At 45.6% G+C, this 13424-nt stretch overlaps 1 protein-coding gene across 2 annotated transcripts; it reads right to left on the reverse strand.

Moving 5' to 3' along the window:
• Window positions 1-4146: 4146 nt before the first annotated feature.
• LOC308637896 (uncharacterized protein) lies at window positions 4147-12180 on the reverse strand. 2 transcript variants are annotated; one of them, XM_081274739.1, is made up of 4 exons: window positions 11972-12180; window positions 10028-10063; window positions 7468-7594; window positions 4147-6224 (listed from the first exon to the last, which is right to left on the reverse strand). In XM_081274739.1, exons 2-4 carry the CDS (start codon window positions 10040-10042, stop codon window positions 4768-4770), a joined length of 1599 nt encoding a protein of 532 aa, XP_081130865.1. In that variant the 5' UTR covers window positions 10043-10063; window positions 11972-12180; the 3' UTR covers window positions 4147-4767. The 2 variants fall into 2 exon arrangements, with proteins under 2 accessions (XP_081130865.1, XP_081130864.1); XM_081274738.1 differs by having other exon boundaries at window positions 11913-12180.
• Window positions 12181-13424: the final 1244 nt, after the last annotated feature.

Genomic DNA, 13424 nt, shown 5'->3' on the forward strand with positions numbered 1-13424 from the left:
ACGAAGCCTACAGGGTAGCATGTTTATAACAACTTACACCTCCACTCCAGGCATCTGTACTTCATCCAGGACTCTCTTTGTACAAACAGAATTCGTACTTCAGATGTGCTCCTGTGCTGGGGATATAGCTCAGTTGGCACAGTGCTTGCCTCTTATGCAAAAGCCCTGGGTTCAATCCTCAGTACCACCAATCAATCAATCAACCTACTCCTTTCTGAAAGGAAGTCAGGGATTCTTCTGCCTCCCTCATAGTGTACCTCCTAAGTCTGAGTCCTCACCTTCCTCATTAAAGAGCCCATGTGAAATAAAACAAGATTCTTCTTTTCAATCTGATCCAGAGGCCACGCCCTGGTCCTGTGCACATCTTCTAACCCTTTGAAAGTTCCAGACCTGCTACTTTCCCTGATTTGGGAACTCACGTCCTGTTCCATGGGATGTCTCCACCTGTGACATCTCGGAATCACCATATCCACAATCTACCTATGACCACACTGAAAGAGGCTCCCCAACTCCATTCTTTCTGATTTTCAAGGCAAAATAAGAAAAAGAAAGAAAACCATGAGACAGACCAGACCTTTATTCCCTACTGTCCCTTAGCCGTAGGGAATGTGGCAGGAATCCTGCACCCACTCCCTCTTCTGGCACCACGGTTCACCTAGGGTCTTCTGCAGTGACCTCCTTATCACCACCCCACCTTCTCTCCCTTCCTTCCCACCCCACTGTAAACCTCCCACCTGGGCAGGCCACCATGGAACTGACCCACCTCCCGGCCAACCTTCCAGGGCTCCCCGCCAGCTCCCCACTCCCTGCAGCGCTGCCCACGCTGCCCACTCGGCAGCGCCTACAGCCTTTACGCACACGCCTTGTCACAGGCTGAAACCCGACCCCACGCAGGAGCCCCCGGTGGGGACACGGGCCTGGCCCTGGGACGCACCCCCCACGGAGTTGAGCTCCTGGGCGCCCTGCCCGGATCAGTCGCTCCGACTCAGGGGCAGCAGGCACAAGGCCGGTCCTCCGCCTCGGGACCCAGGAAGGCGCCCCCAAGCAGCGCGCCCTCAGCGACCCAAGCTGGGCATCCCTGGCTGCGCTCGGGCCGCCTGACTCTTGGGGTGAAAGCCAGGCTGCGCTGGAGGCCTTGAGAAGGGGCCTCCATTTGGGGGCTGGGCCTTAGTTCAGCGGCTGGGCCCTGGCCTAGCACGTGCGAGGCCCTGGGTTCGAGCCTCAGCGCCACCAAACGAACAAATAAAATAAAGGCCTTCTGAACTGGGGGGTGTGGGGTGGGGATGGTACTGGGGATTGAACCCACGGCGTTTTACTACATGCCACCGCCCCAGTCCCCTTTACTTTTTATTGAGACGAGGTCTTGCTATATTGCTGAGGCTAACTTTGAACTTGGAATCCTTCCTGCTTTCTGAGTCACTGGGATGTGGCTAGTTTACAATTTTTGACATTCGCTTCATATTTAACTGAACCTAAATATAACTTACTTAAGCTTTATTTTCCTATAGTAAGGACCGTTTTTGCTCAGAGTGATTGTCAAACATCAAGCAAGGCACATTGCTATTTATTCCCAATGTTCCTATAATGCATAGTGCAGCTCCATGCTCCCTCTTAAAAAACTAGAGCTGGTTTTTTCACAAACATGGATAAATATTTTTAAATGCTATATCAGCATCCATACGAGAGTAACTGTAGGATCTCATTTACATAAATTATTAGAAAATCTAAACTATAGCATTACAAATGAAGTTAGTGGTGGCCAGCGGGTGGTTCGTGCCTATAATCCCAGTGGCTTGGGAGGCTGAGACAGGAGAATCCTGAGAGTTCAAAGCCAGCCTCAGCAAAGGCGAGGAGCTAAGCAACTCAGTGAGAATCTGACTCTAAGTAAAAATATAAAATAGGGCTGGGGATGTGGCTCAGTGCTCAAGTGCCCCTGAGTTCAATCCCTGGTACCAAAAGGAAAAAAAAAAAAAGAATTCATCCTTTTATTCTAGCAGAGACCAATTCTGTTCTGAACTAATAGCACATAGTAGATACCTAAGACTTGTGGTAGCTTAAATAATATGAAATTATTACAAAACTGGAGAGAAGGGAGGGGTTCATGGTATGGTTGATTTGGAGCTCGGAAAAATCCATCCTGGGAGTCACAAAATGACAAATAATGCCCTGAAGGAAAACTTGAACAATCTTCCAGTCAATACCAGCCCCTGTCTTTTGTCCAAAGCTGACATCCACAAACCAAACCAATCATAAAGGAAGGCCCAAAGGTGTCAAATAATTGGTGAATCCTCCAGTTGAAATAAGAGAGCACGGCATGATGTCATATCTGAGCATTTTAATGTGACAAAGTTATTATACACTGTGGTTCTCTGCACATTGCTAGAGGGAAGATGACTTTTGTAAAAAAGGAACAACTCTGACAAAGGTGCCAAACTCTGTAGTGCCACACAGTTCACAAAGTTTCCCATATATGTGGCAACACAGCAAATAATCCTAATGTGGACAGTAGGGGATCAATTGCTGACTACCTCCTTATAAAACGAATCACTAGAGATTTGCTGTAATGAGTTATGTTGAACAAGGAAAGAACGCACTGCTTGTACTCCTAAGGCCTTTCTCCAGTGTGAATTTCCTGGTGTTGAATTAGGTCAGAAAAATGGCTAAAGAATTTTCCAACATCTACTGCATTTGTATGTGTATGTGTTGCTGAGAATTGAACCCAGGGCTTTGAACATGTTGCATAACTGAGCTACATCCCACCGCCCACTGCAATTTTAATACCTTTCTTGGTATGGATTGTTTTTTGAAACAAAGTTCACTTCATGGCAAGAAATAACATAATGTCACTTTAACATATATTAAAGGCAAAAGTATTTATTATTTACAGCTAGGAAAGAGAAAACTCAAGCAGGAACCCACAGGGAATAGCATCAGGGCAGCCACAGCAACCTGAAGTTGTAGGGGACAGTTTATATGAGACTACTGGATTGAATTAGCTGTTTCCCAGATTCCCTGTGAATGGGCTAATTTAAGTAACTGGATACAGATATAATTAGCTGCTCCAAAAGAGGAACTGACCTACTTCTAGCCTAGGCCTCCAAGTGGATTCAGCATTATATTCATTTAAAAAATTTAAAAGTATGTATCCAATTGTAATACTCTCATAAACCCTGGGGCTGGGGATGTGGCTCAAGCGGTAGTGCGCTCGCCTGGCATGTGTGCGGCCCGGGTTCGATCCTCAGCACCACATACCAACAAAGATGTTGTGTCTGCCGAAAACTAAAAAAAAAATAAATATTAAATATTAAAAAAATTCTCTCTCTCTCCCTCTCTCTCTCTCACACACACTCTCTTTAAAAAAAAAAAAAGAAAAGAAAAAGAAATAAACCCTGGCATATGTGGTCAAATGATTTTGAAAAGGGTTCTAAGCCTACTCAATAGGGAGAAAGGACAATCTTTTCAATATATTGTGCTTAGAAAGCTATATACCCACATGGAACAGTATGAAGTTAGAGTTTGGCCTAATATTTTGTACCAAAATAAACCTAAGTCACACACATTGACACATATCTGTAGTCCCAGCTACTCCAAAGGCTGAGGTGGAAGATCACTTGTGCCCAGGTGTTCAGCCTGGGCAACGTAGCAAGACCCTGTCTCAAAAGAAGATCAAAGACATAAACATAAGGCCTTAGGGAAAATGCTTCAAGACACTGAATTTGACAGTGATTTCTTGGTCATAACATCAAAAGCAAGGATAAAAATTAACTAGACTACATAACAATCAAAATTCCTTCAAACAACATCAAAGGATACAATCAACAAAACAAAAAGGTAACCTATGGATTGGGAGAAAATATTTGAAAAGCATATATTTAGGATAGAATTAAAATCCAAAATGTTTAAAAAATTTCTACAGGTCTACAAAAAAAAATCAAATAGCCCCATTAAAAAATGGGAAAATGACTTGAAAAGATATTTCTTCAGATATACAAATCTGAAGAAGCACAGGAAGAGATGTGTCACTAATGGTCAGCGGGGCTCCACCTCACACCCAAGATAGCTGCTAAAAAACAAAACAAAACAAAACAAACAAACAAAAAAAAAACAATTCCCTCTCTCAGAGAGAGAGAGAGAGAGAGAGAGAGAGAGAGAGAGAGAGGGAATAAACTGAAACACTGGCATATTGGCAAGGATATAGAAAATGAAACCCTTGAGCACTGTTGTGAAAACATAACTGGTGCAGGTAGTATGAAAAACAGTCCCTAAAAATATTTTATGATCCAAAATTTCCCCTTCTGGGCATATACCCTAATACCCAAACAGAACTGAAGTGGGGATTCAAAAAGCTATGTGTGTATGTTTATGTTCATAACAGCACTTTCCCTAGTAGTCAAAAAGTAAAAGAAACCCAATGTCCATTAACCAATGAATAGATAAAGAAATGTGTTATGTACATACAATGGAATATTAATTCACTGGGGGAAAAAAGTCAGTGGGGTGAGGAATTCTGACACATGCTACAAATGGGTGAACCTTAAGAACATTATCCTAAGCGAAAAAGTGTTTCACAAAAAGATGAATGTTGTCTGACTCTACTTATATAAGATGCTAATAGGTAACAAATCCATAGAACAGAGTATAGAAGAGTACTAGTCAGGGGCACTTAGGAAAGAGGAGAATAGGGTATCACTTCTGCAAGATAGGTTTCTGAGATCAACGGCATTCGAAATATGAATTTACATAGCATTAACTGTCAATTTAAAATGGTCAATGGTAAATTTTCTTCATTGTGAAATTTCTAATGTTTAATAAAGCTGGAGCTGTACTTAAAGAAAGCCCCACACCTACAGGACAGACAAGCCTCTCTTCACTGTGGATTTTCTGGTGGTGAACCAGATGGGATTTCCTAATGAAGGCCTTCCGGCACTCACTGCATTCATAAGGTCTTTCTCCAGTGTGGATCTTCTGGTGCTCAACAAGTATATGTTTGTGGCTAAAGGCTTTCCCACATTCACTGCATTCGTAAGGCCTTTCTCCAGTATGATTTCTCCAGTGTTTAATGAGGTTGGAGTTGTACCTAAAGAATTTTCCACATTGACTGCACTCGTAAGGCCTTTCTCCAGTGTGAACTCTCTGGTGTCTAATGAGTCTGCAGTGGTACCTAAAGGATTTCCCACATTCACTGCACTTATAAGGCCTTTCTCCAGTGTGATTTCTCCAATGTTTAATGAGGTTAGAGTTGTACCTAAAGAATTCCCCACATATGCTACACTCATAAGGCCTTTCTCCAGTGTGAAGTCTCTGATGTCTAATGAGTGTGGAGTTGTACCTAAAGAATTTCCCACATTCACTGCACTTGTAAGGCCTTTCCCCAGTGTGAACTCTCTGGTGTTTAATGAGTGTGGAGCTGTCCATAAAGAATTTCCCACATTCACTGCATTCATAAGGCCTTTCTCCAGTGTGAACTCTTTGATGTCTAAAAAATGTGGAACTGTACCTAAAGAATTTCCCACAAATGTCACACTCATAAGGCCTTTCTCCAGTGTGAACCCTCTTATGTCTCATGAGTCTATAGTTGTACATAAAGGATTTTCCACACTCTCTACATTCGTAAGTCCTTTCTCCACTGTGAATCCTCTGATGTTTCACAAAGTTGGCATTGTACCTAAAGAATTTCCCACATTTGCTGCACTCATAAGGCCTTTCTCCTCTGTGGCTTTTGTGGTGCTCAATCATTGAATGTTTGTATCTGAAGGCTTTCCCACATTGACTGCATACGTAATCACTGTGTCCACTCTGAAGGGCTTCCTTGCCCTCAGTTTCCCTGTCTGGCTTCCACCCACAGTGAGAGACTTGGTGCTGGAGAAGGCGTGAGGTGGCTGGCAATTCTTTCCACTCTTCCCTGCACGTGAGGGCCCTCTCTGCCATGTGAACTCCGTGGTTCTTCAAAAATGAAAGTTTCCAATTGTCCCTTCTGGAAAGATTCTTTTCAATCTGCTTTTGGGGCTGGTAAGGCTCTGACTCACAAATATGTATCTTTTGTTCAGTTTGTGTTCTATTTTGTTCAGCCAGGTGCAGAATATCTTTCAAGAGTGGGTCACATGTCTCACTAGGCTGGGCATTCTGGGTGGATGAACCTGGCTTTGGAGTCCTGACCTGTGGTGCTCCTACAGAAACACCTTGCTCAGGAGCTGCCTTCTCAGCCTCGGCTCCATACCAACAACCTGTAAGGACAGAAATATGATGAAGTGCAAGTTGACTCTGATGAGAGGGGGAGCCCCATCATAAATGTGTGTCAGACGTCCATGGCTTTGCTGACAGGAGGTGGATATAAAGCCAGTGAGGAAGGCCTGCAGCACAGAGCTGGGCCTGGCAAGCTTCATGGTGGAAAGCTCTGACAATGGATAAAGACACAAAATGGGACTATGGTGTAGGGGAAAGAAGCAGGCCCTCCAACCTACTGCTCTGCAAATGATTTCAACAGGCCACGGCTGTTTGTGACTGGTGAACAGTATATAGGAGGCATGGCTATTTGTGACTGTGAACATGTGTAGAAGGCTGTATCCAGACCTGGGGACACCTATTGGTGATAGCATCAGGTGTTCAATGTGGAGATGCATGCAGACTTCACAACTCCTTAAGTAAAGCTCACGTGTTGGAGGGCCCTGTAAAGGGAACATTGGGGGGAATGGGTGAGAGGTGGAGGCCACAAAAGGTGGGGAGGGGATGTGTGGCACTAGTGGTAGACGAGGGCAGGACCTCAGAGGAGATATGACAATGGAGAAGAAAAGGTATAAATTGTGGCCTCTGGCCCTGGCATCAAACAATGGTGAGCTCAGGGAAGGTTCCCAGTGTGATCTGAACCCAGCTCTGATATCACCCTTTCTCAACTACCAGCCAACAGAACCAAACCCCTTTAAGACTCTATGACAATTGCTAAAGTAATATTCACCCTCTCAGGTACCGGGGGCTCTCCCTATCACTCAAGGTGAAAAACTCCATGAGACTTGGAAAAGGCTGGTCCCAGGGAAAAGAAGGAAACTGGACAGAGATCCACCCCATGACATCCCACATTCCATAATCATAAGAATGTCAGAGAACAGTCCTGCAGAATCAACCCAGTGGCCCCCAAATTCATGATCATTGCAGTGCCAGAAATTCCTGTTCCAGGCCAGGCTATCTGTTCAAATATAACCTGGCAAGGGACAGGCAAGGTCAGGAGAATCTCTTAGATAAACATGACATTTCTGACTTGAGTCTTTCTTGCAAGCCCTCAGAGCAGTGGGGGATGGGCTGCTAGGGTAGAACTGGAGCTGTGGACAGAGCCCTGGCCTCGCCCCCACAACACACCTGCTTGGAAATCAGGGAAGGAAGTAGACCCATGAACATACCAGGAAAACAGAGCTGCCCTTGGGTAACAGGGACAGGAGCCCAACCAAAGATACTGTGTAGAAGTGAGAGCCTTACCTAGTGAGGACAAAAGTGTCAAATTCTCCAGCATCACCTCACAGTACAGGAATCTCTGAGCCTCATCAAGGTGCCCCCACTCTTCCTGGGAGAAATATATGGCCACGTCCTCAAAGACCACACGACCCTGCCACAGTAGAAAAAGTTCAGTAGATGAGAGCCTTCTCTTCAAACTGGGTTGTGTTAGATTTTACATTGATCTATGTGGCACCCATTAATTACGGGGCTAAACTAACAGGTTTGTTTACATCTCCTAGGCCATGCTAAGCCCACATTCAGAGTGACCTCCTCATCTAACGCTCACAGATCAAGCCCGTAGTCCCCTTGTCCTAAGTCAAACCAGGGCCAAACCCTGGTGCCCCAGGAATGCTGGAATTATTTAACACCCAAATTTAAGCTGGTCATCCTGCCCTGACTTGTCTTTTCCTTGGGAACCCCAATAATGACCATGGCCTAAACTTCCCATTTGCTCCCGACTTATGCCTTCTGACCAATCAATTCTTTTATGTGGCCCTGCAACATGTGCATGAACTGTTCTTGGAAAAATGTAAGGAATAAATTCCTTCTTTTATTGTCATTGGCATATACCTGTCGTCACTCATTCATATCCATAAAGCTACGCCCCATGGGTTCAATCACGGCTACACCTGTGTCCAGTTTCCAGTCCTTCCCCACAACCCCTCACTACTAAATCTCCTCCACACCTCCCAAAGTAGAACAGCAGCTCATTGTCATGATCCCCACTGTGTTTAGCACACAGAAAAACAGGCTGTGGGCCTGGCATACAGAACTCTATCCCCTCAGGCCAGCCAGTTTCCCTGGGCCCCCCAGATCTTGCTTTCCAGACAACCAAACTTGGACTCACCCCTCTCCCTCCTGTGCCCAGTTCAGAGCCTAGAGTTAATCACTAACAATTCTCCAACATACACATCACTCTTTGAACTGCACTTTGATCACAGCTTTGGCTCCTCCACTACTACAGTTCCAGAGACACCTCCCGGACCACACCACAGAGATTTCCATTACTCTGCAATATGGAAACAAGGTAGCATAGAGCAAATACAACCAGCGACCAATTTGGCCCCAGTCCTGGTACATAACACCAGATTTCCCTAGCACCAGGGGTCGATCAAAGCCCTGCTGTGACGGTCTCCAATCTAGCCCCTTTTTCAACTTCACTCAGCCACCCAAGCCTATGCAGGGACCTCAAACACTATGGCCATCCAGCTTCTGCACTGCATTTCTTGTCCCATAAGCAGTCATGACCATCTGCTCTCCACCAAAACTTCATTCAAAACCCAGCTGCACTGACCTTCAAATCTTCACCCAAACCCTCACCCCACCTCACCCCAATCAAGGCTTAGCAAGGTTATTGATCCCCTTCCCCCTTCCCCCACAGTATCCATATCATGTTCACTTGCTCCTCATTCTGTCTTATTCCTCCACCCCACTATCTCACACATACACTCTCACACTCTGAATCCTCATTGGTATTTTGTAACTCCAACCACTAGCATCTAAGCATCCCACTGAGAGATGCAGTTTGCAGTCCCCCTCTCACTCCTTATCCTTAAATAGCACTACCACAATAACCTACAGACGCTGCCTTCTAGTTCTGACCCACAACTTCATTCTCAGTCCCACACCAGCCACCATGCTGTGCATGTCTCCAATATGGAGTCCTCCACCAGGAGTCACCACATCACTTTCTCTCTTTTTTAAATAAATGTGTATGGGCTGGGGATGTGGCTCAAGCGGTAGCGCGCTCGCCTGGCATGCGTGCGGCCCGGGTCCGATCCTCAGCACCACATACCAACAAAGATGTTGTGTCCGCCGAGAACTAAAAAATAAATATTAAAAAAAAATTCTCTCTCTCTCTCACTCTCTCTTTAAAATAAATAAATAAATAAATGAATATGTATATTTGTGTGTGTGTGTGTGTGTGTGTGTGTGTGTGGTAGGTGGACACAATACCTTTATTTTATTTATTTTTATGTGATGCTGAGGATCAAATCCAGTGCCTCACACATGCCAAGCAAATGCTCCACCACTGAGCCACAACCCAGCCCCACTTATCACTTCTATATTGTGAAATATGGGCAGCTCCAGTACAAAACATATTGCAAAGCCAGAGGGAGTCCTTTAAGTCTGAGTCATAACATGGCCCTCTTCTGCTTCAAATCTTCTTAGATCCCACTCCCCTGAAATAAGAGGAACAGAACCTGAGGCTGTCATTCTAGGCCTGATGTCTGTGTCTCTATCCACCCCTCTCCCTGCTCCCCACGCCTACCACACATAATAGAGACTTGCAGTTCCCTGAAAATGTCTGCTCTGTTTCACCTCCAAGCACTTGAACATTCTAGATCCTGTGCCTTGTACCTTACCCCATCAGCTGTCAAAAACAGGAATGACCCAAGACCAAACATAGGATATTGGACCTGGTGGAACCCATTCTTCAGACATGAAAGAGGGGAGAAGGGCAGACAAATAGTCTCTTATATTGAGGTGCCAGAGCCATATGGGAGGTAACAGGGTGGTTGAAAGGGAACTCTCTACTCACCTGTGCAGGGTTCATTTCTGCCACTGCCAGGGGACCCTGAGGGAAGAGGGAGGTCATGAGAAATCACAATCACAGTAGAACCTACAGGTTGAGTTGGACCACCACCTCTCTGCCCAGCCTTGGATCAAACTGACCTCAAGCTGATTTTATGAACTCAGCTTCTCAGACCTCAGTGCTCAGAGGGGCTTAGCAGATCTGTGACTCTGGGAAAGAATAAACCTCCCTGGGTTTCATCTCTAAATAGAGGAGAAGAATGGTTCCTACTTACAGGGCTCATATAGGTATCAAACATTTGAAGCACACACTACAAATCAGATAATTCTATCCATAGGATTGTTTTATAAGTTTTCAATACAAATGAAGTACTATGGCTTTGAAATTGGATGTATCCTTTCAGCTCTTTTTTTTTGATGTTGTAGAGGATATGATATGAAATTTTCCATAGTAAGCAAATAGAGATAAATTAATGTCAAACTAATCATGAAGTTTGCAGAACTTGCACTTACTGAGTAACTTCACTTTTATTTATTTATTGAGACAGAGTTTCACTAAGTTGCTTAGATCCTCACTTAGTTACTGAGGCTGGCTTTGAACTTGCAATCCTCATGCCTCAACCTCCCAAGTCACTGGGATTATAGGCATGCACCGTGGAACCCAGCTAAATGATTTCACTTCTAATTGTGTATATATATATATATATATATATATATATATATATATATACTGGTTAATTAGTATTTAAATCAATAAGTAGTTCATACATTCTCAGAATAATGACCTGTAGGAAGAGGCTGAACAGGCAAGTCAGCTACTTGTCCTTTCTGCAACCAGGCCTGCTTACATAACAGGGAAGAGAACTTGTTGGTGTCTCTTGACTACAATAGCAAATTATCCCCTCTTGCCTTAAAATGTGAGGGAGGAAAAGAAGCAGTGTCCTGGTCTGGAGTCTATCTGCTACACTAGCCTACATGACCTTTCTTTTGTTCTACAGTGATCCTAAAGGTCAGCCAAGCCTTCCGGTGGAGAGTATGAACAATCTAACATCTTGGTCTCCATCCCAGGCCAGCTCCAAGTTGCCAAGACTGTCCTCAAACTTGAATCCTCTTGCCCCATCCCGTCAGGTTGCTGGGATCATAGGCATGCGACACCTGCCCAGCCAAATCTCCTTTTTTGCATACATGGTCCAGAATCCCTTCTTGGCCAGGTTTGCAGCTCTCTGAAGAATCGGGACATGGTCCGCTTCATGTCTCAGCCAACCCCACAGAGCCCCCACAGTCTTAAAACCTTAAAGACTTCCTCACCCAATCGGGCCCTCAGGCCCTTCCCACACTTTCCATCCCTTTGATATTTCCGGCCCAGCCCTCTTCCTCACACTGTAGGCCCCTATGTCCACCTATCTATCTCTATCTCCACCTTGAGACATATAGGAAGAATATGGCTAAAATAATCCATGATCTTCTTCCTGAAACCTGTTCCCCCTCCTAACTTCCCCAACACCATTATTTCAAATGTTGAGGAGCGGCAGGAAATCCTTTAGGCTCTGTCTGTAAGACCTCTAAAATCTCATCACACTACCCCTATACGGGCACCGTTCTTGTCAAGCACCTACCATAACATTCCTGGGGTCCATTGCTGTTACCTCACCAGTCCCTCTGCCTTAATTCCCCATCTTATCTCTTTGTAAACTCCCTTTTTCTTTTCTTTCTTTCCTTTATTTATCTTTTTGGTACTGGGGATTGAACTCAGGGGCACTCACCACTGAGCCACACCCCAGCCCTATTTTGTTTTTTAGAGTCAGGGTCTCACTTGGGTCCTGCCTCCCTCCGCCTGCCGCCCGGCGTCCCTCCCCAGACCTGCTCCCTCTGGACACGCCCCTGCCATTCACCCCGCCTACCACCTTCCGCGGCGGCCCCGCGGGAGGCCCCGCCGCACACTCCGTCTCACCCGCTCTCCGCAGGCCGACGCCCACTTTCCCCAGTGCTGCCGACTCGCTGACGAGGCGGGGACGGGGACGTTTCCACACCGGGTCACATGGCTGAAACCTGACCCCACAGGAAGCGCCTCTGCTCTGGACCGGCCCTGGCTGCCGACCGCGGGGCAGGCGCGCCTCCACCCGGGCTCCGGCACTCGGGCAGGGAGGCCGAGCTCAGGGGCGCGGCCTCCGCCCGCCCAGCCGGGCAGCGGGGAGCGAGGCAGGGGTGGGGGAGGGCTTGGGTAGGAACGGTGCCGCCTTCGCCAGCCAGGATCAGCTCAGGCTCGTCTCCGGCTTCGGGTGTGGGCGCCAAACCTCTTGCGCTTTCCCGCTGTCACCGAGGTGACAACCAAGTACTCCACAGGCCTGAAGGGATTAAGAAACCCCAGAGCAACCAAAATGACTGCCGCCGGAAGTCCCGCCCCGCGTGTTGCGCACGCACGTCAGTGACGCTGCGTAAGCTTTCATTGGGCCAGTCGCTGCGACCTCCGCTTGGACTTCTGGGTAGTGGAGTTTGCACACCGCTGCCTGTCTCCTTTCAGTGATTTGGTCACGCCTTGTTTGCTAAAGGCCGGTGGCACTGGTGGGACCCTGAGAAGTGGGGTTCCAGTGCTGCAAAGATAGGAAGCTTTTTCTTAAAGGCGACATATCAAGTTGTCTTGGAGTGTAGGAGTCTGACAGAAATTTTAGAAACCCATTATTTCCGACTCTGAAGCATAAGATCCTAAAAGACTACTTATCTAAAGGGATACACTACGCCATAAAGGGGCTCCACATCATCTAGTTTTTGGTTGCCTTGTTGCTTTTCAAATACATGTAGAGATAAGCTTTGGAGTTATTTCATAGTTTCAAGGGGGACGAAGTGTATATATACCTCAGTTGTGATGCATGTGCGGGACTGTAGGTTTAGTCTCCACCACTAATATAAAAATAATAACAGTAAAATAATCTTCAATATGTTTGGCCTAGGAGAAGAAAGAAAGACTAGCAGTGGGAATGTGGAGGAGGGATGATAAGATGTACTGATGTGAAAGGGCAAAAGTGTGTTTGATTCCAAGAGCAAACATCCTTCCTGGCTGTACAGTCAGTGATTGTTTTCCTACCTAGGGAACAACAGTTTTATTCAAATAATGTATAATTATTTAATATCTAAAATAGTTTCAAACTATTTTAATACTCTCAAAATAAAAGTGAGAGAACTGATCACTGTGCTATTTCCTGCCAAAACAATGTGTGCTGTTTGTGTAGTGGAAGCACATGTGCAAAGCATGAATATTAACCCCGAGAAAAGGTGTGAGATTCCATCATTCTATCTTGCTGAAAAGTGGTTTTCATTTCATTTTTAAATGCCACACTATCTGCACATTGTTAAAATTCGGAAAACACTTGTGAAATGGAAGTTACCAAGAGCCATTTTTAATGATT

The sequence above is a fragment of the Spermophilus citellus genome (assembly GCF_964194105.1).
Source record: "Spermophilus citellus genome assembly, chromosome: 18".
NCBI lineage: Eukaryota > Metazoa > Chordata > Mammalia > Rodentia > Sciuridae > Spermophilus > Spermophilus citellus.